Source organism: Penicillium maclennaniae (genome assembly GCF_028827695.1).
Source record: "Penicillium maclennaniae strain IBT 15551 chromosome Unknown utg000003l:1.0-5670915.0:1.0-5674809.0, whole genome shotgun sequence".
Classification (NCBI taxonomy): Eukaryota; Fungi; Ascomycota; class Eurotiomycetes; order Eurotiales; family Aspergillaceae; genus Penicillium; species Penicillium maclennaniae.
Window position 1 is genome coordinate 105,977 of NW_026623215.1, and position 23,514 is coordinate 129,490.

Consider the following 23,514-nt stretch of genomic DNA (forward strand, 5'->3'; position numbering starts at 1 on the left):
TCACAGTGAACACTGTGCACACTCAATCGCAAGTGAGGAAGCTCGAGGCGATACTGCCGGGCGGTGAACTGGAACAGGATTACGCGGTGTGCCGCTTGGACAATCTGCCGGCAAAATCGTCGGTGAAGTGCAAAAAACTAAACCTTCCTCGAGTCGAGCGTCAATCCCGAGGAATGCAGCTCGAAAAAATGGCCGGATTCAAGGCTGCGCCTGATGCGACTAAAATGACCTTGACCCCCGCCTCCGGCAAGGCTCAAAAGCGAAAGCGAGATGTCGAAAACACCATTACAAGCACTCCAACGCCAACCAAAAAGTCCAAGAAGCGCGACAGCCAGTGCCTCGATGAGGGCAGCGCCAAAAAGCGATCGAAGCTTAAAGACCGGCTCCAAGGTGACAATTCACCGGCATCGACGCCGAAAGAAAGTGCTGTCTCGACCAAGCGCAGTAAGACGCCTGCTACAAACTCGGATGACCGCGAGGATAAAGCGGGAATCAAGTCAAAAAATGGCAAACGAAAGAGCTCTGGAAAGAACACTGAGTCGATTAATGAAACTGCATCTGTGAGCTCGGAGCCCCCAAGTGCCGACATCGCAGAAGTGACTGCGGAAGAGAAGTCTATGAAGAACAAGCATGCCGGACTTTTGTCCAAATTCGAACGAACAAAGACCGCTGCCGCTACAAAGGCCAAAAAGGCCAAGGTTGAGGTCACAGAGCCCCAGGAGGGAACAGCTGAGGCCGTCTTCGCGAAGGGCCTTGAGCCCTTACCCCAGCCTGAGAATGCTGAGGAGCCCGAGACTCTACCGACATATTCGTCTTTACCAGAGTGGCTGGCAAACCCCCGGCGAACATCGACCAAAGAGCGAGCCAAGTTCTCTGATCTTGGCATCAAGCCCGATCTTCTTCACATCCTTGACGAGCGCGGCTACAAGGAAGCTTTTGCTGTGCAGTCCGCTGTCATCCCCCTCCTTCTTGCCAATAGCAACAACTACCACCCCGGTGATGTTTGTGTTTCCGCAGCCACCGGTTCTGGAAAGACCCTCTCCTACGTACTTCCGCTTGTCAGCTCCCTCAAAGCTCTTCCCGCGTCAAGACTGCGGGGACTGATCGTTGTCCCCACTCGAGAGTTAGTGCGGCAGGCACGTGAATCATGTGAACTTCTTGCCTCTAGATCCGGACTTCGTATCGGAAGTGCCGTGGGTAATGTGGCCATCAAAGATGAGCAAAAGCTTCTCATGCGAGTGGACCAAGTGTACGACCCGGCCACCATCGCTCAACGACAGAACTCAGGTCTACGAGGGGATGACTGGATAGACTTTGATCTTGAAGCCTGCGTCAATGAAGCTGTAAATACCAATGAGTACCTCCCGGGCCACGCTCAGCGATCTGAGCCCAATGTCGATATCCTCATCTGCACACCAGGCCGACTGGTTGATCACATCCGTTACACCAAGGGTTTTACTCTCAAGTATCTGGATTGGCTCGTAATCGATGAAGCTGATCGTCTCCTGAATGAGAGCTTCCAAGATTGGGTTGATGTCGTGATGGGCTCACTGGACTCTCGCCAGGCCCCTGAGACTTTCGGACCCTGTGGTAAGTTTTTGCACGACATGAAGCTTTCCATTGCCGCTAGACCCCCGCGAAAGGTCATTCTCAGTGCTACCATGACTCGTGATATTTCGAAGCTCAACTCACTCCGCTTGACAAACCCAAAGATGGTCGTGGTGGGGGCTGAAATCACCTCCGAGCCCACCGATCTCCCCACCGACAGATTAGACGCCTCATACGACTTGCCACCAACTCTGCAAGAATACATGGTTCCGGTTGCGGAGGGCGCTCATAAGCCTCTCTACTTGCTGCATCTTCTCGAATCACAGATTAAGATCGCCGCAGCGAGCACCACCGACGACGCCGGCAGCGATACTTCTGAAGACAGCGACGATACCAGCTCTGATGAAGATTCTTCTGACTCCAGTTCATCTGACTCTGATTCATCTGATGACTCAGACTCGGACTCAGAGTTGGAAACGGATTCCGATACGGATTCCGACTCGGATTCCTCAAGTGACTCATCAAGTGACTCCGAGGAGGAAGTCGATTCTCCCGCAAAGTCGTCTACACCCCGCTCGACCGTTCTTGTCTTCACCAAGTCTTCCGAGTCCGCATCACGACTTGCTCGTCTCATTACTCTGACCAAGCCATCGCTTGCCAAGCAGATCGGGGTCATTGTCAAATCTAACAAGTCTTCGGCTTCTCGGAAGACTCTGTCTGCCTACCGACGAGGTCGAATCTCGATTATTATCGCTACTGATCGTGCTTCTCGTGGTCTTGATTTAGAGTCGCTGACCCACGTGGTCAACTACGATGTTCCACACAGCATCACTACTTATGTCCACCGCGTCGGACGTACTGCCCGCGCAGGTCGCAGTGGATCCGCCTGGACACTGGTTGCTCACCACGAGGGGCGTTGGTTCTCTACACAAATCGTTAATAGCCTCGATGGCCAAATCACACGCTCGAACAGCATTGATCGGGTGAATGTTAAGGTCGACAAAACTTCGGCGACCTTTAAGGGCTACGGTGCTGCTTTGGAGAAGCTAGAAAAGGAGGTCAAGATGGGCGGGGCGACCAAGTCCAATTCCAAGTCCAAGTCCAAGTCAGAATGAACTTGACAATTTTATGTCACGAATATCCTAAGCGCATATTATCGCGTGCACAGCGTCTTTCGTTCAATCAATTGTACAATGCAATTAACTATATGAGTCCTATGAACGAGCTTCTCTTCATGACATATCAATATACTACGCGAACAGGCCGTGTCCAGTGCGGCTTCATTCCAGTATGCCCCATCCGTAAAGACGAAGGAAACTTTGAGACGTAAATCGGGTGCTATAAGACCTGGCATCCTTCGGACAGAAGTTGCCCGAGATCCCGACTTGGAGCGGAGAAAGTGGGTCACGTCTGGGGAAGGCAAATCTGGGGCGTGGAGACATGCTTCGGAGTATGTCCGAGAAGGGGTCCAAGTTGAAGAATTGAAGAAACAAGACGTTCAAAAGTCCTCGAACCTGCTGCCAAGCCCGTTTAATCCCATATATCATCTTTTGGCTACGAAGCAAGTATGAACAGACAAGACACACTTTTCACAGTACCCGGTGAAGAATGGATATTTCGACGTATGTGCCTTCAGTTTACGCCTCTCTTCTCCTTTGATATCTCCCGCTAATACACAATTTCAGGGGAACATCCAGTTGCTCGATACATTCCCGGGGGATTTTCACCATCGAGGTGCATGAAAATTTCAGGCAGGGCGATGACTTATGCCATCTTCCTCTTTTCGGGATGTGCCATCCTCTTCTTTGGATACGACACAGCAGTAATGAGTCAAGTCAACAACAACGACGACTATATGCAACGCATGGGAGTGGCTAGTGGAAGCGACCGTGATGCTGCAGCCATTGGTGGTCTAGTTAGTTTGTGGTTTGGAGGCTTTGCGATTGGGGCGTTGATCGTGGGCTACATCGCCGACTCCATCGGTCGCTTGAAGACAATCCAGCTGGGATGTTTATGGGGCATACTTGGGGCCGGTCTGTTAGCATCAGCAGAAAACATGACTTGGCTCGCATTTGCCCGAGTCATCAGCGGTGTGGGATGTGGCCATCTGAACACGATGGTCCCCGTCTGGACATCCGAGCTGGCAGACCCTCACATGAGAGGTGCATTTGTGGCAGTTCAATTTACCCTCGCAATGATCGGGTCTACTATTGCATACTGGATGGAGTATGGCTGTCTCAAGTCTCAAACAATGTCCTTTGCATGGCGCTTTCCTCTCGGGTTTCAGATCGTCTTTCTGATCCTTATCTTGATCGCGGCTCCATTTTATCCTGAATCACCTCGATATCTGGCCAAGATTGGTGATCTGGAGGGAGCAAGAACAGTGCTAGAGAAGTGTCGTATCAAGACTGAAGAGCAGGCAATCGAGACCGAGATGGAGGAGATCGTTGTTGCCATCCGCGCCGAAGCCATGTCCACATCACACAGCTTCTACAGTATGCTGTTCACCAAGGATAAGCTACATACCCGGCGACGGGTTCTTCTTGGGTCTGGTGTGCAGATCATGCAAAAATTGACTGGAATCGACTTCATCGCGGTGTATGCTCCTAACATGTTCGCCCTGTCAGGATTCACGGGAGACAAGCCCGCGCTACTGGCAGGAGGTAACTGGTTTGGATACATTGCTAGCCTGGCGCTATCAATCTATCTTTGTGATCGAGTTGGCCGACGCAAGCTGATGCTGACTGGGTGTCTTCTCATGGGGATCGTCTTGGCCGTTGGAGGCGTGCTTTCCCACGAGACAATTGCTCATAAAGACAATGACCCGGCAACGGCCACCAAATTCGGTTCTGGCGTTGCAGCAATCTTATACATCTACACCTTCATCTACGGCAGTACTTGGCTAACCACTTGGTGAGTTACCCCAGGCACCCTCGTCCTAGCTTGACGCTAATTGGATGAAAGCTGGGTTTACCCGACAGAGGTATTCCCCCTTGCAAGCCGTAGCAAGGGAGCCGCATTGGCAACCTTTGCCTTTTCTATCGCCGGAGGCACCATTAATATGATCATTCCATATCTTATTCAAGCAATTGGCTTCTGGGTTTTCATTCTATTTGCTCTGATCAACCTGGCGTTGCTAGCTCCTATATATCTTTTCTATGTTGGTCAGTCCCCTCATGCTTTCTCTGGCTTTATAGTCTATTGATTTGCTCACTGGAATTGCTAGAAACTGCAAATCGCCATCTTGAGCAGCTCGACATTCTCTTCTCGAGCGATAGTTGTCTGGCTTGGAGAGCGGAAAAGAACTTTATTCAAAAATTGAATGAACAGGGCGGAATCCTAGGAGAGAACAACGAGAAGGGAGCTGTGGAGCAAGTGGAGTAAAGCAATCATTTGCACACCTTTTGATTAGAGCCTTAGAAGTTGGGCATTACAGCCTTAGAAGACATTGCGAGTGGGTCTCCGAAGGGGCCGTGGCTATCCGTGCAGGCATGTTCAAAGACAAACATGAATTTGACAAATTACTCAGAAAAGAGCCCGAAGCCGTCCAGAGAGGCGTTCAGAACTGTCCGCGAGAAAATTGAGAAGGACAAGGAGAAAGACGGTCTAGACTTATTCGACTACATGCTTGGTCTGCCTGTACTGATCCGTCTAACATGTCGAAGACTCGGAGTTGCCTCCGGGAAAACACCGCGCCTCCGCACGCCGATCAATTGGTTTTAGCCGATCAGCAATGAATCTCCCCTCCCGATCAAGGAAAATAGTCGACCGATAAAAGTTATGTAGTCAAGGTTACAGTCTACTCCACTTCTGCGGGGAAATGACACCGTTACCATCCAAGTCTGATAACGCTTATATCAATGCTGTCTCGCGTATACAATTCTTGACTTGCTGTTCATCTAGGGGCTGTTTTCTTGCAGACTGTACCATGGTGGTCACGAAAAAAAAAATACTCTTAGGGCTTTTCGCCTCAGTATCGGTCGCTGGAGCAGTTATCTTCAAACCACAGAATGAGTTTCAAGAGCTTTCTGGACTGAATGCCTCCTTTGCTGTGGACCTGGGGCCTTGGTTCAATAATCGTGCATTTGGAATGAAGCCTAATGAATCGAGCTTCGACGGTGATGGTAGTGAGTAGCGCTAGATGAAGATCTTATTAGACCAACATGCAACTTGATTGACATGCATTACCTAGACTCTTACCCGGCCACGGAAATGCCACCAGAGAGCTTCTCATATGGAGGATTCAATTATCGCTTCTCAGCATACAATTTCTCTGGCTATGACAATGTTCTATCAAAAGGCCAAGAGGTCAAAGTACCCCCTGCGAAATACTTTAGCTACCAGATGCTTGCCTCGTCAGAATCAGGAATGGCAGCTGGCTCGATAATTGCCAAATATGCTGATGGCAGCAAAACCACTGGATCGCTGCTGGTCCCAGCTTGGTGGAGTTGGCCATATCCGGCGAGGAGACTTGGTGTTTTCATCTTACTTGACTGAAAATACCACGAACTTCAATAGATCCAACATTTTCCAAACCATCAACTGGCTCGACTCCTCGAGGGAGCTTGTCTCGTTGACTTTTCCCAAGTCCTCGTCTGGGTCAGCGACCTCTCCGGGAGGTGCTTCGGTTGAAACCAAGCTGCACGTATTTGCATTGTCCATGTTACCGGTGTTGGACCACAGTTCACCTACAATCCAATTGGAGACGCAATATGCCCGCTCAACCCAGAAGTGGATGGAAGGTACTGACAAAGTACAAATCGTGGAAGTTCTCGTTAACAACCTTGGATCTTCATTTGCCCTACGGAATAGTAGCGTGCGTGTTCACATCGAGTCTCCGGGCCTTGAAACCGTGGGAGAGGGTGTAATCCACCGTCTTGGACCCGGTGATCAGGCCATAGTCGAGGTTGGTGTTCGCAACCGCAAGGGCGTGACACCTGGAACCACTGGTCCAGCCACGGTTGTAATTAAGGGTCGCAATATTGCATCTGTCAAGTATACATTCCAGGCAACCTATGGTATTAGACTTTATGAGGCTACCTATGAGTCTATTTACAGCCATGAGTCGCCAACCTGGTATAATGATGCCAAGTATGGGATCTTCATTCACTGGGGAACTTACTCAGTACCGGCCTGGGCCAATACGGGCCCCAGAGAAAGCTATGCGGAATGGTGATTGGAAGAAATTATCACATGTGTGTAAGCTTCAACTAACAGCTTCACTAGGTATTGGTGGTGGCTCGGCCAAGGGCCGAATTATCCAACTGACGTATACGACTACCATCTGGAGAAATACGGTCCAGATGTCGTGTACGACGATTTCATCCAGAACTTCACTGCTGATGCCTGGAATCCGAAAGAATGGGTAGATCTCTTTGCCGATGCCGGTGCCAATTATTTCGTCCAAGTCAGCAAGCATCATGAAGGGTATGCATTGTTCGATCTTCCGGAGAACGTGACGAAGAGGACTTCCGTGGCTATGAAACCACACAGAAACTTGATCCAGGTGATTTCAAGGCGCTAGATCGCACTTAGAATGCTGCTTATCAATATCCACTCAGGAACTATTCGATGCAGCAAAAAAGTACCAGCCACAGCTCCACCGTGCAGTGTACTATTCTTTACCGGAGTGGTTCAACCCCGATTATAGGAAATATGGCTTTTCCAGTTGGCCAGGGGGTAATCTAAATCAATAGAATGGGATTTGAGCTATGCTGACATCCGCTAGGGAACGCCACTGACCCATTCACAAACAAAACTTTACCGTATACAGGATGGGTGCCGGTCAATGACTATGTTACCGACAAGGTGCTTCCCGAGATGAACACCCTAGCCGACATGGGTACGGAGATTATGTGGTGTGATATTGGTGGACCTAATCGGACTCTTGAATTTGCATCGGAATGGTTCAATCGGGCGGCCAAAGAAAACCGCCAGGTCGTCATGAATTCCCGCTGTGGTCTTCCGGGCGACTTTGATACGCCAGAATATGCTTCCTACCACGGCGTGCAGGTTCGAAAATGGGAGGGAACTTGGGAATGGATCCCTATAGTTATGGCTACAACCGAGCTACACCTGTGGCAAGCTATATGAATGCCTCTTCGATCGTGGCCCAGCTTGTTGACATTGTCAGCAAGAACGGAAACTTACTTCTCGACGTTGGTCCTACTGCAGATGGAACGATTGTAGATGTGGAGCAAAATCATCTGCGTCAGGCTGGTACTTGGATCAAGAGCCATGCCGAGGCCATTTTCAATACTACTTATTGGTTTGTTACCCCCGAAGAAGGAAACGAGGTCAGATTCACTACGTCACAAGAGGCGTTCTATATTCACAACCTCACCAAACCTAACGGCACCCTGACCCTGTCAAGTCCCGTTCCTTACGTGCATGGTGACCAAGTTACGGTCGTGGGAGGAAAGATGCATGGAACAGTCGTGCCGAGCAGAAAGGACAGTAATGGCTCCGTGACTTTGTCCATCAGCAAGGACATTGCAGCCGCTGACCGATTCGCCTGGGTGTTTAAGATTTCGTACTAGATGATGTAACATCTGAAAGTTAGTGGATCCAGCAAGTCTTATTCAAGAACATGTAAGAAGCATGCATATTGGTAAGCGAAGACTTTTATTTAGCTGCGTATCAAGACTAAATTGAGGCAAGAATTTAGTGAATTGGCCATATAGCCAGACTCTATTGGGCATAATGGGCTTCAAAGTTATGGCCGTGACACTACTTTGAGCGTTAATTTTGTGGATTGCTTTATATACAAAACTTTTGGACAGGGGTAAAAACCAGTCTAGAGAGGTCCACAGCGGAATCCCCAGAAAACGAACGAGAAGAGTCCAGGGCACAGAATGGATGGAACGGAATCCGTAACCCGACCGGTCCTATCATAAGCGCCAATCAAGAATCAAGTATTTCATGAAGTACCACATATTCAGATCGTGCACGCAGGATAAAGATCAGGAACATTAAGCCGATGGTCTCTCTTCTGTATTTGATGATAAAATGGAGAAAAAAACTCGATAGTGGAGAAAATGCATCAAACCACCTGAAGCTCCGACCGCCATTATACGCTCATGCATGAGAGGGGTCGAGAGAAATAGGTTAGACAAAAAGTAAGTCTATGCTGAGAAGACTGTGCATCGAGTTCAGCCTATTTGTCAACTTGATTCAATAATTACAGAAAGCCACATCGGCCTCCATTGGCTAGCAAGCGTACTGATATTGACTACGGAGCTGGACTGGTGTAGGGCTTTACTTTAAGGAATGTGAATGCTAGAGGTAAACATGTTTGCATCAACCCCTTGGCATATTGCCAAAGTCGGTCTGTGTTGATGGTAGACAGCAGTGCTCGCTCATGGAACTATGGAAGTTAAGCCGATGTATCGCCGACAGATTTTGACATCCGATCAACGTCATCTTCAAATTCAGGCTAAATAGGAAGATTCAGTGAAGTCCGGAGAATCCCCGCATGGACGGGCTCCGGCAAAGCGTCGGGATCGGCTGCAGGACCTGCCGCGTTCGGCGTGGATGTGGAGAAGTTGGCGATTCCTCCGGGGTTTGGGGAATCTGTTCATAGCCGGCGTACGGCCCGGCATGTAGCTGCACGAGGGGGGTATAAATTGAGGAGGCATCCTTGCATGCAACAGACCAAGTGCGATCCCAACAATGTCTGCTGCATTGTTCTTGCTGGCGGCTTTGGCGCCGGCGGCGTGGGCTCAGGCCAACACTAGCTATGTGGACTATTCGACGGAGCCCCAACCCAATCTCGATGCTTGGACTCTGGCGACAATTGACCTTTCCTTCCCTGACTGCTCCAAGAGCCCATTGAACAAAACCCTGGTGTGCGACACCTCGGCACGACCTCATGATCGTGCAGTGGCGCTTGTTTCGATGTTTACGTTTCGAGGAGCTTGTGAATAGCACGGGTAACAACATCCCAGGAATTCCTCGTCTCGGTCTACCACCATATCAGGTGTGGAGTGAGGGCCTCCATGGGCTGGACCGCGCCAACTTCTCGGACTCGGGCGACTATAGTTGGGCCACCTCGTTCCCTTCTCCCATTTTGTCCATGGCCGCCCTGAACCGCACCTTGATTAATCAGATCGGTGGCATTATTTCAACCCAGGGCCGCGCATTTAACAACGTCGGTCGGTATGGTCTGGATGCATACGCGCCAAATATCAACTCTTTCCGCCATCCCGTCTGGGGCCGTGGTCAGGAGACTCCCGGTGAGGATGCCTACTGCCTGTGCTCGGCCTATGCCTACGAGTACATCACCGGTATGCAGGGTGGAGTGGACCCGGAGCACTTGAAGCTCGTGGCCACGGCTAAGCACTATGCCGGATACGACATCGAGAACTGGGGTGGCCACTCTCGTCTGGGTAACGATATGAACATTACCCAGCAAGATCTGGCAGAGTACTTCACTCCTCAATTCCTCACTGCAGTTCGCGATGCGCGGGTACACAGTGTCATGTCATCGTACAATGCGGTCAATGGCGTGCCAAGCTCGGCCAACTCGTTCCTCCTGCAGACTCTCCTTCGTGACACATGGAACTTTGTGGAAGACGGATATGTCTCATCCGATTGCGATGCGGTGTACAACGTCTTCAATCCACACGAGTATGCTCACAATGTCTCCAGTGCGGCAGCTGACTCCATACGCGCTGGGACGGACATTGATTGCGGAACATCTTATCCGTACTACTTGAATGAATCATTCATCCAGGGCGAAATCTCCCGGAGCGAGATCGAGCGTGGAGTCATCCGACTTTATTCGAATCTCGTGAGTCTGGGTTACTTTGACGGCAACAATAGCGAATATCGCAACCTTGATTGGTCTGACGTTGTCACTACTGACGCATGGAGCATCTCATACGAGGCTGCCGTGGAGGGTATTGTTTTGCTCAAGAATGATGGAATCCTGCCTCTATCTAGCAACATTAGTAGTATCGCATTGGTTGGACCTTGGGGCAACGCTACCCAACAGATGCAAGGCAATTACTATGGAGACGCCCCCTACTTGACCAGTCCATTGGCGGCTCTGGAAGCCTCGAGCCTGGAGGTCAATTACGCCTTCGGTACCAACATATCTTCAGAGTCCACCATTGGATTTGACGATGCAATGTCTGCCGCCGGGAAATCCGATGCAATCATTTTCGCCGGAGGCATTGACAACACCGTTGAAGCAGAGGGCATGGACCGCTCCAACATTACATGGCCAGGAAACCAGCTTCAACTCATTAAAAAACTCAGCGAACTGGGCAAACCGGTCATCGTTTTGCAAATGGGTGGTGGTCAAGTTGATTCCTCATCTCTCAAGGCCAACAAGAATGTCAACGCTCTCATCTGGGGTGGATACCCAGGTCAATCCGGCGGACAGGCTCTTCTGGATATCATCACCGGAAAACGGGCGCCCGCTGGTCGACTGACAACGACTCAGTATCCTGCAAAGTACGCTTTGGATTTCCCCGCCACGGATATGAATCTCCGTCCCAGCGGAAATAATCCCGGCCAGACATACATGTGGTATACTGGAAAGCCCGTTTTCGAGTTTGGACACGGCCTGTTTTACACAACCTTCAAGACCTCGCTTGCACGCTCAAGAAGCTTGAGCAACGGAAGCTCATTCGATATTGTTGACCTTTTGTCGCGGTCTCACGAAGGTTACAATACAGTGGAGCAGCTGCCCTTCTTGAACTTCACTGTTTCTGTCACCAACACAGGAAATGTTCTCTCAGATTACACAGCCATGCTGTTTGCCAACACAACTGCCGGGCCCAAGCCTCTTCCCAATAAGTGGCTGGTTGGTTTCGATCGGCTCGGTTCTTTGAAATCTCACACCTCCCAGGCAATGACCATCCCTGTCTCGCTGGATAATGTTGCTCGCACTGATTCCCTCGGCAACCGTATCGTCTATCCTGGGAAGTACGAGTTGGCCTTGAACAACGAAAGATCTGCAGTCTTGTCATTTACCTTGACTGGAGATGAGACAGTCATTTCAAAGTGGCCGCTTGTCGAGCAGCAGATCCCTTCTGCGTGATCTTGATTTCAAGAAGTCGAAAATATGTCGGCATGTTTTGCACAACCTCCTCGGATAGAATCCATATCGCAAAAAGATGGAACAATAAATCAGTTCAAATTAAACAAGTATCTGAGCGGAGAAACTTGACAGAGCAGCCAAAATCTCTAGGCATTTAAGAGGTCCTTAAAAGATCAATCACCAAGGACCTTGTCTTGTAATTCTAGTTTAAGATAGGACGTGGAAGAGGACTAACATCTTGGAAAAATACATTAATCAAGTATACACCATGTGAGTAGCGGAAACTATTGCGCCCACGGCCATTGCAGTGAGAAGAGCCGTTCCAGCAGTATCCGCAGTGGCGATAGCGGAATATTGTACCTCGGTGGCTGTGTCTTTTGATCCTGTTCCAGTCAACGCATCTCCCTGCTAGACCCGCCTGTAGAAGAAGTCAGCGGTCCATTCACATTGGCAGCAAGTAATCCCTCGAGAACTTTGACAACTCCCATCTACACTAGCAGTCCCGTCATAGCCACCACTTGACCAGCGGAATCCTTAATGGATGCGTCTAGTCCCTCTAGCATTGTGCTGCAGCGGCCTTCGCAGTGGCCAGGAGCTAGATCATGATCATGTCATACGTATAATGTGCAGATTGCGTGACATCCGCTTGGCATCGAGAAAGATATGCTCCAAAGGACAATTGATATGTCTCGCAGCTGCTAATACTCGCATAAAATAAAGTTTGAACTGAGATATCACCACATAGGAAGAAACCGATAGGTCATTTAGATCGACAGGGGCCTCAATTTGGAGAAAAATCAACCCACATGTTTTCGAAACACGCATAGTCTCTCATTTTTGATGCAGAAAGATTGTCTCTATGAGGTACATAAGACAAGCATTCATTAGTATTGTCTAATAGTCATATAAGTTTGTTTGAGATGGAGGAAGACTGTACAGATGAAACGGAAAATCCCAGATGTGATCTCCGGGTGGCAGCCTCGTGGACCAGGTGTCGACCTGAAGTGGATACGGTCATTGGCTCCGACGTCGTTGAGTTCGTTCCCCGCAATCGGCAATCCGCGTTTCGCACTTCTCAGATCACAGCCCTGCGGTCGAATCGTACTGCCGGACTATGGACACCAGTCCATTAAGCGTCCAGCCGCGCTCGGAACCTGCCTCGGGGGCTGCCTCGGCGCGGGGCTCGCTGACCGGAGGTCGTCAGATCACCCGAAACCGCGCAAGTTACAGTTGCCACACCTGTCGCCGGCGAAAGGTGAAATGCGACAAAGTATGCACCTCGGTCGCTATTACCTGCAAGGATTTGCTAATTCCGTCTCTGGTTTAGGTGCATCCGATCTGCGGGAACTGCGCGAAGACCGGGGCCGAGTGCGTATACGATGTGTCGTCGCAAAAGCGGGAAGAGGAGCGCGATGGTCCTTTTCGAAGTGGGCAAGGTGTGAAACGAAGGAGGGGAACTTCAAGAACCTGGGAAGAGAATGTGGACGAGTTGCAATCAATCTATGGAAATTTGAGGGAGGCCGAGTCATCGCCAGATCATAAACCAGACCCTCGAGCGATCGAAAGTCGACTGGATAAGCTGATGACCATGATTGAACGAATTGGTGGGGCCAGTCAGGCTCCCGAAGCTATCGAAGAGCAGTCGGTCGCGTCAAGCGCTGGTCTGGGGTCAGCTCTCATGCAGGATTTGCGACAAAGAAATGCACGGAATGAGACCTTCGACCCTTCCCAGCAATCGAGTCCTCGTCGGGCTCCTACAGAGTCTGGTGGTGAAGAGTTCCCCATCCCATCTGGACAAGCAACAGATTTGGTTGATCCGGTGGGAAGTCTGAATCTCGGGCATCTGAGTCTGGAGGATGGCGGAAGATCGAGATACGTGGGAACAACATACTGGGCTTACATTTCCCATGAGGTATGCCGGTTCTGGTCCTCCTCCTTTACGTGAACTTTTCTAACATGAATTGAAGATCAATGATCTTAATCAACTGTTAAGGGATCAAAACCGGTCGCATGAACAGCAAGTCTCAGATGCCAACAATGAGAACGATCTCATGACGAACGGCCGCCAACCGTGGAAGCAGTCTACTGACAGCTCGACGTATGCAACCTCATCAAGATCGCCGCGCGGTTCCTTTCAACAATCAATCATCTTTCCAACTGGTGGATCCCCGACCATAAAGGAAACAGTCGTCGAACCAGAGATGCTTGAGCATGTTCCGTCCAGACGCCAGAGCCATATTTTGTACAAGGCTTTCATGTCGGGCGTCCATGCCATCAGCCCCGTTATCCATCCACCAACTGTCCTGAAGCTCTACGATGAATTCTGGGACTGGTATGATTATAGCAGTTATTCCGGAGAGCCTTGTCCGAATCCTTCGTTTTTACCACTGCTATACGCCATCTGGTACGGCGGATCAGTGACAATATCGATCCGAACCATCAAGGCCGAGTTCAACGTCCTGTCTCGAGTCTCGTTGTCGAATATGTATAGCGAGGAGGTTACTCGTTGGTTGACGAAGATTTCCTTTCCACGGAGCCCTTCCCTGCAAGGACTAGCCGCATATCTCATTGTCCAGACGATTCTGTCCAAAGAGGAAGAGCCCTTGACAAGCAGCTTATTTATCAGTCTCGCGATGAGAGTGGCACAAACCATGGGTCTACATCGTGACCCGGCAAAATTTGGGATCGAGCCCTGCGAGGCAGAATATCGGCGCCGGTTGTGGTGGCATATCATACACATGGATGGTGTGGTAGCAATGTCCAGTGGGCTGCCTCCATTAGTCAGTGAGGAGAATTACTGGGATGTACGAGAAACGAGTGAAGTGAAGGACACCCTGCTCGGTACCCCAGCAGCCGAGCGATATGAACAGCTGGTGGCGACCAACCAACGAGTCCCGGACAACCCCGATGACCCATTGCTTGGCGGGGGACCCTCAATGGTGAATGTGTTCTATCTCAACGCAAGAGGCAAATACATAATGGCCCGTGAGTGCGGTTTATATGTCATTCAATTATAGAGCTAACCACAGTGAAAAGGTGCCGTTCGCCGTATTTTGAAAATTCAGCTGGGTACGAGACCAGTGACTCGCAGAGACATGGAAGAACTTCGGGTAGTTCTTCTCGATCTTCAGCTCAAGTTGAACTCAATAGTGGACAGGATCCCTGATCGAAAGGCTACAGACGGTACTCCGGGATCTTCTGGTCGCGCTCTGTCCATGTCCAAGTCCCCCATGGAGGCTAGTTCTGCGGACCCAGAGCCACCTGGCGAAGGTATAAACGGCTGCCCGGAACAATACCATTCTCCAGTCCATGCTTCATTCCATAAGTGGGCGAGGATTATTTTGTCGCTTTATATTGACAAGGTCGGTCATGCAAACTGCAAAGCAGTGCTGTTTCTTCTTGCTGACTAGTCATCTTAGGCATTTTGTGTCGCGTACCAACCATTTCTCAAGAATGCTCGCAGCCGAATTTGGCCCGCCGCACGACAAAGGTGAGTCTTGAAATTCCATTCACGATTAACTTCTTTCTAACAGCTCTAGTGCACTCCGTCACTGCCATGGATTTATGGAAAAATTCATTCAGCTTGCCACAGACCCTGACTTCCAACCGTTCCAGTGGAGCTGGCCTGGGAATCACCAGCCCATGCATGCGACGATGTATGTGAATCTTTTTTCAAAATTTTCTGAAAGCTAATCAATTCTTGCCAGGATCATGCTCATCGACCTGTATGAACGACCATATAGTCCGGAAGCATCAAAGTCTCGCGCGTTCATTGATCGGATCCTGGCTCTGTCCGGGCCAGATGGAGGCGTTGTAGGCGGCGAAGATGGTATTTCTACACAGCGGCCACTCAAGGATGGCGGACGTGAAGCTTGGGATATGATCCGCCGTCTCCGCCAGAAAGCCTGGCAAAAGGCTGGCCTCAATCCGCAAATGCTTTGGACGGAACAGGATCAAATCCAAGCCGGCCTCGCGTCACCAGCAGGGGAGTCAGGAAATCTTTGCAGTTCGTTCAACTCGGGGGCTGAACCTCCCTCTGCAGCAGCAACGGCACCACGCCAACCTGTGGCTCCAGATCGGCAGTTATCGGATTTCAACAAAACCTTTTATAGCATGACTCGTGCCCATTTACTTCCCAATCCTGCTGTTTCTTCAGCTTCTCTCCGCCCCAGTCCTCTGCGATATGCATACCAACTACCTCCCCTGAACCAAACTTCTTCTCACCCAACCACTCAAGACCACCGCACGCAGGCAGCTGTCAACATTTCCGGAGCAAGTACTATGGCTGCTCAATCTGCCATGGCGACATCACCAACAACATCCGCTTTGGCAGGCCCCCCTGCGACCCACTCCCCCACTGCCGCTTCCACCGTTCCTGAACCCCCTCAGCAAGCCATCCCCAACAGCACCTCCCCACAAATGCCTTTCATGGATCCAGCCTCACCTGCTCCCCAAATGGGAGTCCCCACTCCACCTTTCATGGTGGATCCTAATCTGAACTTCGACTGGGACCAGTGGGATGCTGTATTCGGACAGCAACTACCCGTCGCCGATGAGCTTATGGAGCTGGATCCTGTGGCAGGGCTAGATTTTGCCCATCTTGGAGTTCCATCCGGGAATACCCCCGGCGCTCTGGGGGCCAATGCATTCCCCGTCACTACACCAAGTGATGTTGGACTGCCGCCAGTCTGGACAGAACAGGGCTCGGCAAACTCCGAAGGACCTTCCCCAAGCAATTGGTCTGGGTACTATTGATAACAAACTTGGGGAACATCTTTTTTGAAAATAATGCAAATGTAATATAGCGCCATGATCGGCAGTTGGAGACCTCGATTTGTACATCAGGAGAGCTAAAAAAGGCAGTTCGGCTGATGATCTCCCGACTTCCAACATCAATTGTAGATCCTAGTTACTACCAGCGTTTCTCAAAATAACACGTTTTGTTTCATGGAGAAGTTCTCCTACGACCACCGCATCTCTCTACGGAAACAGCATTATTGAAGACGTAACAGTATATCGATTCATGAGGCGTAACTCTTGACGATCGGATGGATCGATCAATTAGGATACGAAGGTGCGAAATGTAAAGCCAGAACAGACAAAAGGCCCGGCGGGAGAGAATAGACATATCCCCGTGTCCAGTTTAGCCATGGATGCAGAGAAGTCGCGTTTCTTCGTAGCTCGCTTTCTTCAAGTCAAGTGCATTTTTAAGAAATTCGCCGAGAAGATCAGAGGCTTAAACCTTGGTCTCCTTGAAACCGTGCTTCCAGACGGTGGCGTAGGGGGTAACACCATCCTCACGGAAGTCAATCAGAACGTGCCTAGTATGAGTTAGTGGGAGTAACAGTTTAATGGATGCCAATGGAGACATACATGGCATCACCATCCATGGACTGGCCCATCAAGACATCGTAGTTGTCGTAGTTGGCGAGAATCTTCTTCATGGCAGCAGGGGCACCGGCCTTGAACTCGGCAATGGATTCGGCGGGGGCACCGTTCTCCTCGAGCTTCTTCATGACCTTCTTGAGGTAAGCTAGAAAAGTAAACTGGTTAGTTGAATCGTTGACGTTTGAAGATCGACACAAAACGAACTCTTAAGGTGAGACTTGAAGCCATCCTTGGAGGGCTTGAGACCCTCCTCCTGCTTGAGCCAGACGAGGCGGAACTGGTCCTCAATGTCGTGAACCATGACAGCCTCGCCCTCACCACCCTCCTCCTCGCCGTCCTCAGCAGAGGGGTTGGCACCCTCAAGAGTGAAGTCCTCGTTGGCCTTCTTGAGGTACTTGCGGCAGTCGGTCTCCCAGAGAATAGGGCAGTCAGCGGCGGGCTTAATGTTGAAGGTATCGGAGAGAATCTCGTCTCCGGAGATAATGTCCTGCGATGATCAGTTGACAAGTCCTATATGCGCCTTCGAAAGACGGTAAGACAGAGAGGTGTACCTCGTAGATAATCATGGTGGCGGTTCTAAAGGAAGAAGTCTTTTGGAGAAGAAGGAATGGGGCTGGAGGGGAAGAGAGGAAAAACAGAAAAGGAGGGGAAAGAAGTTTTTTTTAGTGGCGGCTGGTGGGGGGAGTTTGCACACGTGTTTGCATTGGGATTGCATGGTGCTGACTCAGCTATGCTGGTGCTCGCCCAATCTGGGAAGTGTATACAGAGGAAGTATATATTGTATGGCTATTATGAAATAGTACGCTATGTCATAAAAGACCGAGTGTATCAAATGGACTGCCTACTGTACTTGATAGAAGATGCCATCGTGAAGATCAAACCCTGCATTGGCGACCATGTCGATCCACATCTCTTCTTGATATAGTAAATCTGTGCGCTCATCTGACAGCTGTGGAGTCTCCAAAACTTCGTTCGATGGACTTGAATCTACATTCGAGTTGGGAAGAGTGGTTTTGGGTGCAATTATTTGCGCGCTAGTGTCATTGAGGGCAGTGGTGAGGACTGGCACCTGGGATGAGGTAGGGGCGGTTGAGGTGGCACCAGGGATCGCCATGGCTTGGTGAGAGAAGTAGTCACGGGAAGAGATATTTTCAGATACCAAAGTCGGAGGCCGTGGAGCTGCTATCGGCCAGCTTTGCGCAGCTCGGTACTGGGCAAGGAGATTCTCCAGGAACCGGGCCTGCAAGGTACAGCTGGAGCCGGGGGGCGCAGACTGGCAATTGAATGCAGCAGCAGCCTTGTCAATTAGTCCCAGAACAGTCGACTCCATATCAACCGTCATGGACTTTGAGCCCATGACGCCAACCTTCATGAGAAACTTGAGCAAGGTACAATAGAGACGAGAAGTCTGTCACCAATTTGAGCATGAAGAGAGCACTTTCATAGCTAATCCAAAATGGCTTGATCTCTGCCGCTTCGTCTGTCTTCGGGTTGAAAAGCGTATCCTGAAGAGGAAAAGAAAACAACTGCAGCCGTAGGTGGGCCCCGTAGAACTGGATCATGAACGAATGGCATGTCCCTGTCGTGTTACTCAGTCTTTTGTTGTCCATTGAAAATGATTTGATAGATCAATACCGGGCTCGATCATACTCATCCATTTACTTTCCCATGAATCAATGTGCCTTTGAAGACTAGACAGTAATGGGCCTTGTGACGATGAGAATGGTCGCAGCCATCCAAAAGCATCCGCTGCCAACAAACGCAGAGAAAAAAAGCTGCAAAGCAACCGATCGTTAGAGATAGAACATGCATTTTGCCACCAAGTGTTTGCTGACTCAATCAATTGACCTCTGTCGATCATCCACGGCTTTCCAGTCTGTAGACTCATGCTTGTGGAGGTAAGTAAAGCGCCAGGTGTTGTTGGGATAGTGCTCTCACCTGCGGTCGTAGACAAAAAGGACCAGCCAGGTTCGCTCTACATTTCTAGCCTCTCTTCGATCGCTGTCCGTAGAAATTTCTCCATGAGGTGTTGATACATGCCAGTTCAAGTCTAACCCCATCCTGATTGCAAGACCAAGTGACATCCAGGCACGAGCATCATTGGGTCCCTTCCAGTAGGTAAGAATCAGAATTGGCTGGACTGATTCGGTGAATTTTTCACCTTGGCGTAGGCATTGAGAGAACAGTTCCTCAACATATGCATGCAGTGTATGGTACAAGGCGGAATCGAAGGCCTTGGATGCCGCCGCCAGCACCGTTGTAAACAGGAAGGAGGACTTGTGTCGTACATATGCAAAGGAGTGCAATTCGGGGTCGAGCTGGCTAACATATGGATTCAATTTTGTCATGAAACTGGTTTACGGTTTAAGTGGGCTTTTCTATATGAAGACATGGCGATCAGCTCACTTATCAAATAAATGAGCGGGCGACCTGATGATTGATCAGGCATGATACCACTAGATCGTTTCCGGGGATAGATCTGCTCTCGCCGTTGAGTGTGGCAGAGATGGGATGAGCGCTCAGCACATTTTGAAGCGAGAAACTACCTCTGATCGCCTGCTGGCTGAGCAAGCCATGCGGCTGCAAGGCCCCTGGTTGTGTCCAGAAAGTTGACATGTCTTTCTTTCTGACGTGGATGAGATCCCGGAAGTGATATTCCCTTGCGAGCCGTGTGATGTCGAGTCTTGCAAACCCAGACCTTCTCCGTTTTTTCTGCCTTTGAGTCTATCATGGAGATGAGATGAATCTAAATACTCGATAAAACGATCAATTCTCATACCTTGTGCCTGGCTTCCTGCCTCGACGATGCTCGCAAAACGTACAAACGAAGGACTTCCGCGAGCAACGATCACATTCAATTGCACCTTGTGTTATTCTGCACTTCATTTTCACCTTTCTACATGCAAGACAGGCATTGTATGCTGTCAAAGAATCAGGATACATTCCTCGGCGTCGTCGGGCTATCTTACCTAGCGTTGTGCCATGCACATCTATCAAACTTCGGGACGACATCCTGACCGGTACAATGAGGAATACCTGGATTCTTTCCGTCCGCAGAGATCAAATTTGATAATATGTTAGGAAGGGAACGTTGAGTCACTAGCGCCAATGCGCCAATAACTAACCCGGTTCCCCGCGACTTCCATATTGGTTATCAATCTGTCCTGTTCAACCAACAACAATCTTGAGTCTCTTACCTCTCCAAAATAAAAAGCTGACAAGTTGACCGGTGACTTACGTGATCTTTGTCGTCTTTAATGTCATCTAGAACGCCGGTGTATCCACTTTGGTCACCGGGGTACTTCGATATTCGGCGAGGGCGCAAGCTAAAGACAAACTTAGGACAAGGTTGCCTAGGCAGTAACTTCTCAACGCTCTTGCAGAAACTTGTCAGAACAACCTCATCTCCCAAACTACAATATGACCGTTCAAACCCCCAAATCGGCGCATGTCAACATGACGGTGGACACCATTATTGCCAATCTTCCGTTTGACGGTCTACGTGCAGTCTTACGTGGTATGCTGGCAAGTAAGCCCGATTGCACTGGGACATTTGAAGAACAAACCGAGAATTTTATCCACGAAACGGCTTCCCGCTTTTCCAAATCTGTCAATGAAGGAGCCGCCAATGACTTTTTCCACTCTGATTCCTCTTTTGAGGAGATTCGAAAACGTGTTTGCTGTATGGTCGGCTGCGGACTATGCTACGAGGCCATTCCCCTACTTCAGTACCTTGTAGAGCGGGTGTCAGGGATGAACCTCCAAGACTGCCATTGCATCGACCATGAATTTGCGGCCTTGGAAGGGCTCATTGTGCAGACCCTTACTGCTGTCCAAAAGACACTCGTCGTGGTCACTGGCCTAAGGCAGCTGTCTGCCAAAGAGCGATTGCCACTGAATGCTTTGCTTCAGTCGCTAGTGACATGCAAGCTGAGCTGGGAAAGGGTTGAACGCTACTTCCCTTTAGAAAGAGGGCTCGAAGCGACGACAGATCTTCTTGAACCTTGTGTTGCCTTGGAACTACCGATAGATTCAAGTGCTCTCTCTGGTGGAGAGTATCTCGGTGATTCCAGAAACATTCGATTTGAGCAGCATCGCAATCCCTCGAGTCTTTACAGGACTGTGGCAACTTTCCAGCCCCGCCTGGGGAACAGCATCACGATCCAAAATGATGGAGCAATTCTCTCGATATGTTAAAAATGGGTTCACCGCATTTGACATGGCAGACCACTACGGGGACGCAGAGATAATATTTGTTCGTAACGTTCCACTTTCCATGGTGCGCAACTGTCTAATACTTGAACAATAGGGTCGGTACCGGGCTTCTAGTCCCTTTTCAAATCAGATATTTGCCGCAACTAAATACTGTGACCCCTGAAGCCGTCCGTTTCAACGTGAACGAACGGTGCCATAGGCTGCGCACCGATAGGATTGACCTCCTTCAATTCCATTGGCAATTTGTGGGTCTAAGCATGTGAAGTTACAGGGGAGCTTGTGCTGACCGCAAACCCCAGCACGATGATACCCGATATATTGATGCCCTTGGATACTTACAAGAAGACGTTCGAGTGAAGCATCTCGGTCTCTGCAGTTTTGACACCAAGCATATGCAAAGGGTGGTCGACAGTGGAATCACTGTTGCTACGAACCAGGTTCAAGTGAGCAGCTATGTCTAGATTCATTTTCCGCCTCATGCTAATGGAAATAGTTCTCTCTCATTGATTCTCGACCAACTGTAAAGATGGCCAAGTTCTGTGAAGAACATGACGTTAAGCTTCTTACATATGGCACACTTGTATGTATCTCTAATATTGCCGTTCATCGACATTTGTATTGTTCTAACAAATGCCACATGTAGTGCGGGGGGGTTGCTGGCAAAAAAATTGATTGGTCAAGATGCCCCTAATCTATACAGCGAGAGCATGACACCGAGCCAACGCAAAGTAAGGTGCCTCTTTTCGAATATCTGATGAAATTTCGGCTGACTGATATCACTAGTACTTTTCAATAATCAACAGTTGGGGAGGCTGGGCCGTGTTTTAGGAGCTCCTCCGTACACTTCAATCTATTTGCACGCAAACATAGTGTTACGGTCTCCAACGTCGCGACGAGATGGGTTTTGGACTTTCCATGTGTGGGTGCGGTGATTATAGGAGCACGAATGGGTGTCAGTGAGCAGTGGCAAGACCACTTGGCTAGTCTGGGATGGTCTTTGGATGCAGAGGATCACAGACAGGAGTAAGAAGGATGAGATGTTCGAGGTCTTGGGCAACTGCGGTGGAGAATACAGATAGTACTTCAATGGTACTGATCAATTGGAATCATGGAGAACAAGTTGAAAGTTCGGAAAAATGAAGCTGGCTGTTTGATGCCTGAGAAAACGCCCTTTTAAATGGAAGACACTAGAAAGAATATCAAATTTGAGATGTGAAAGGATCTCATCAAGGCCTAGGATATTATATCGAGTGAACTAAGCGATAAAACCATGAAGGTTCTGAGTTCTCCTCGCTAGCATACTGCCTGTATTCCTTTTCCTGTTCAGTGGACCGGTACTAGGTTTGTAGATCCATTTCCTTTAGTGGGATGATTTTCGACTTTAAGAAGAACTTAAAGAAGATGTACAACACTACAATCAGCTCCTCATTAGTAACACTAATACACATACCATTGTAGAGACATACCGGCAAAAATGGCAATGTTCAAAAAAGAAGTCAAGAACCCGGCTGCGGTAAAGTTCCCTGTAGTTAACACGTCGAACCCTGCAAAGCCAACAGTTCAGTCATAGTGAGACAAGTCGCGGGCAGGAGTTCCGAGCGCAAACATACCAGAGAACAATACGACCAAAATAACCATGATTAGAGTTGCCCATGCCGTAAATGGCTGCAAGGGACTGCGATGTGGAAGTCCTGGATCTCGTAAATACACGATCCCACATTGAATAGCAAGTGACTCACCTTTCCTCGAGTATCCCTGTGCTGGAAGGCCCGCGTGAAATCGAAGATAAGTTAGTTCAATCACAATCCACCCAATTAAGCCGGCAACGGTAGTGATATTCACAAACCAGTTGAAGACGAGGGATGAGTGGATGAGTCGGTCCCAACTGACAGATACATAAGTGGAAGTAGTGATACGGTTAGACCCACTGCAAGATAAGGTGTTCCGAAACGGTTACACTTTTGAAACAGCCTAGGGGCGTGTCCATCTCGACTGAGTCCGTATAAGGTTCGAGATGCAATGAAAATCCAGCTCGAACCGCTGCTGATAGCAGAGGTGCAGACCACTCCGTTGATAATATGGGGGAGGACAGAGACGCCGGGTCGCTGAAAAGCGATCACGAAGGGGTGATTGTTGTGCAGTGCCAGTAGACAAAGTGAGGTCTGGGTCATTGTACGGCCTATGTCAATCAATTGGTGATTCGTAGTCCCCGGGCACGAAGTTCTCTGGGATAATACACAATAAGTCCAACGATGAATATGCTGAGCACGTAGAAAAGAAAAACGCGGATGAAGATCTTCCTGGTTGCAGCAGGA

General features: G+C 49.5%; 8 protein-coding genes across 8 annotated transcripts; 6 read left to right on the forward strand and 2 right to left on the reverse strand.

The window, feature by feature from the left end:
• Positions 1-188: 188 nt before the first annotated feature.
• Positions 189-2,663, forward strand: N7477_002120 (putative ATP-dependent RNA helicase DBP6; the record flags this gene model as incomplete). The annotated part of the gene is made up of 1 exon (XM_056963783.1): positions 189-2,663. One exon carries the CDS (start codon positions 189-191, stop codon positions 2,661-2,663), a length of 2,475 nt encoding a protein of 824 aa, XP_056823736.1.
• Positions 2,664-3,115: 452 nt separating this feature from the next.
• Positions 3,116-4,932, forward strand: N7477_002121 (low-affinity glucose transporter HXT3; the record flags this gene model as incomplete). Its single annotated transcript, XM_056963784.1, has 4 exons — positions 3,116-3,170; positions 3,234-4,461; positions 4,513-4,712; positions 4,775-4,932. 4 exons carry the CDS (start codon positions 3,116-3,118, stop codon positions 4,930-4,932), a joined length of 1,641 nt encoding a protein of 546 aa, XP_056823737.1.
• Positions 4,933-5,944: 1,012 nt separating this feature from the next.
• N7477_002122 (uncharacterized protein) lies at positions 5,945-8,087 on the forward strand (the record flags this gene model as incomplete). The annotated part of the gene is made up of 5 exons (XM_056963785.1): positions 5,945-6,720; positions 6,775-7,054; positions 7,110-7,227; positions 7,277-7,560; positions 7,665-8,087. 5 exons carry the CDS (start codon positions 5,945-5,947, stop codon positions 8,085-8,087), a joined length of 1,881 nt encoding a protein of 626 aa, XP_056823738.1.
• A 1,132-nt stretch (positions 8,088-9,219) lies between these two features.
• On the forward strand, positions 9,220-11,596 carry xlnD (beta-xylosidase XylA; the record flags this gene model as incomplete). The annotated part of the gene is made up of 2 exons (XM_056963786.1): positions 9,220-9,393; positions 9,431-11,596. 2 exons carry the CDS (start codon positions 9,220-9,222, stop codon positions 11,594-11,596), a joined length of 2,340 nt encoding a protein of 779 aa, XP_056823739.1.
• A 1,114-nt stretch (positions 11,597-12,710) lies between these two features.
• Positions 12,711-16,351, forward strand: N7477_002124 (putative C6 transcription factor; the record flags this gene model as incomplete). The annotated part of the gene is made up of 7 exons (XM_056963787.1): positions 12,711-12,866; positions 12,924-13,508; positions 13,564-14,581; positions 14,633-14,958; positions 15,016-15,086; positions 15,136-15,252; positions 15,304-16,351. 7 exons carry the CDS (start codon positions 12,711-12,713, stop codon positions 16,349-16,351), a joined length of 3,321 nt encoding a protein of 1,106 aa, XP_056823740.1.
• Positions 16,352-16,832: 481 nt separating this feature from the next.
• On the reverse strand, positions 16,833-17,550 carry N7477_002125 (translationally-controlled tumor protein; the record flags this gene model as incomplete). The annotated part of the gene is made up of 4 exons (XM_056963788.1): positions 16,833-16,917; positions 16,970-17,129; positions 17,189-17,471; positions 17,536-17,550. The coding sequence occupies 4 exons, from the start codon at positions 17,548-17,550 to the stop codon at positions 16,833-16,835; spliced, it is 543 nt and encodes a 180-aa protein (XP_056823741.1).
• Positions 17,551-17,825: 275 nt separating this feature from the next.
• Positions 17,826-18,341, reverse strand: N7477_002126 (transcription factor domain-containing protein; the record flags this gene model as incomplete). The annotated part of the gene is made up of 1 exon (XM_056963789.1): positions 17,826-18,341. One exon carries the CDS (start codon positions 18,339-18,341, stop codon positions 17,826-17,828), a length of 516 nt encoding a protein of 171 aa, XP_056823742.1.
• Positions 18,342-20,404: 2,063 nt separating this feature from the next.
• N7477_002127 (uncharacterized protein) lies at positions 20,405-21,181 on the forward strand (the record flags this gene model as incomplete). Its single annotated transcript, XM_056963790.1, has 1 exon — positions 20,405-21,181. The coding sequence occupies one exon, from the start codon at positions 20,405-20,407 to the stop codon at positions 21,179-21,181; it is 777 nt and encodes a 258-aa protein (XP_056823743.1).
• Between the last annotated feature and the right edge of the window lie 2,333 nt (positions 21,182-23,514).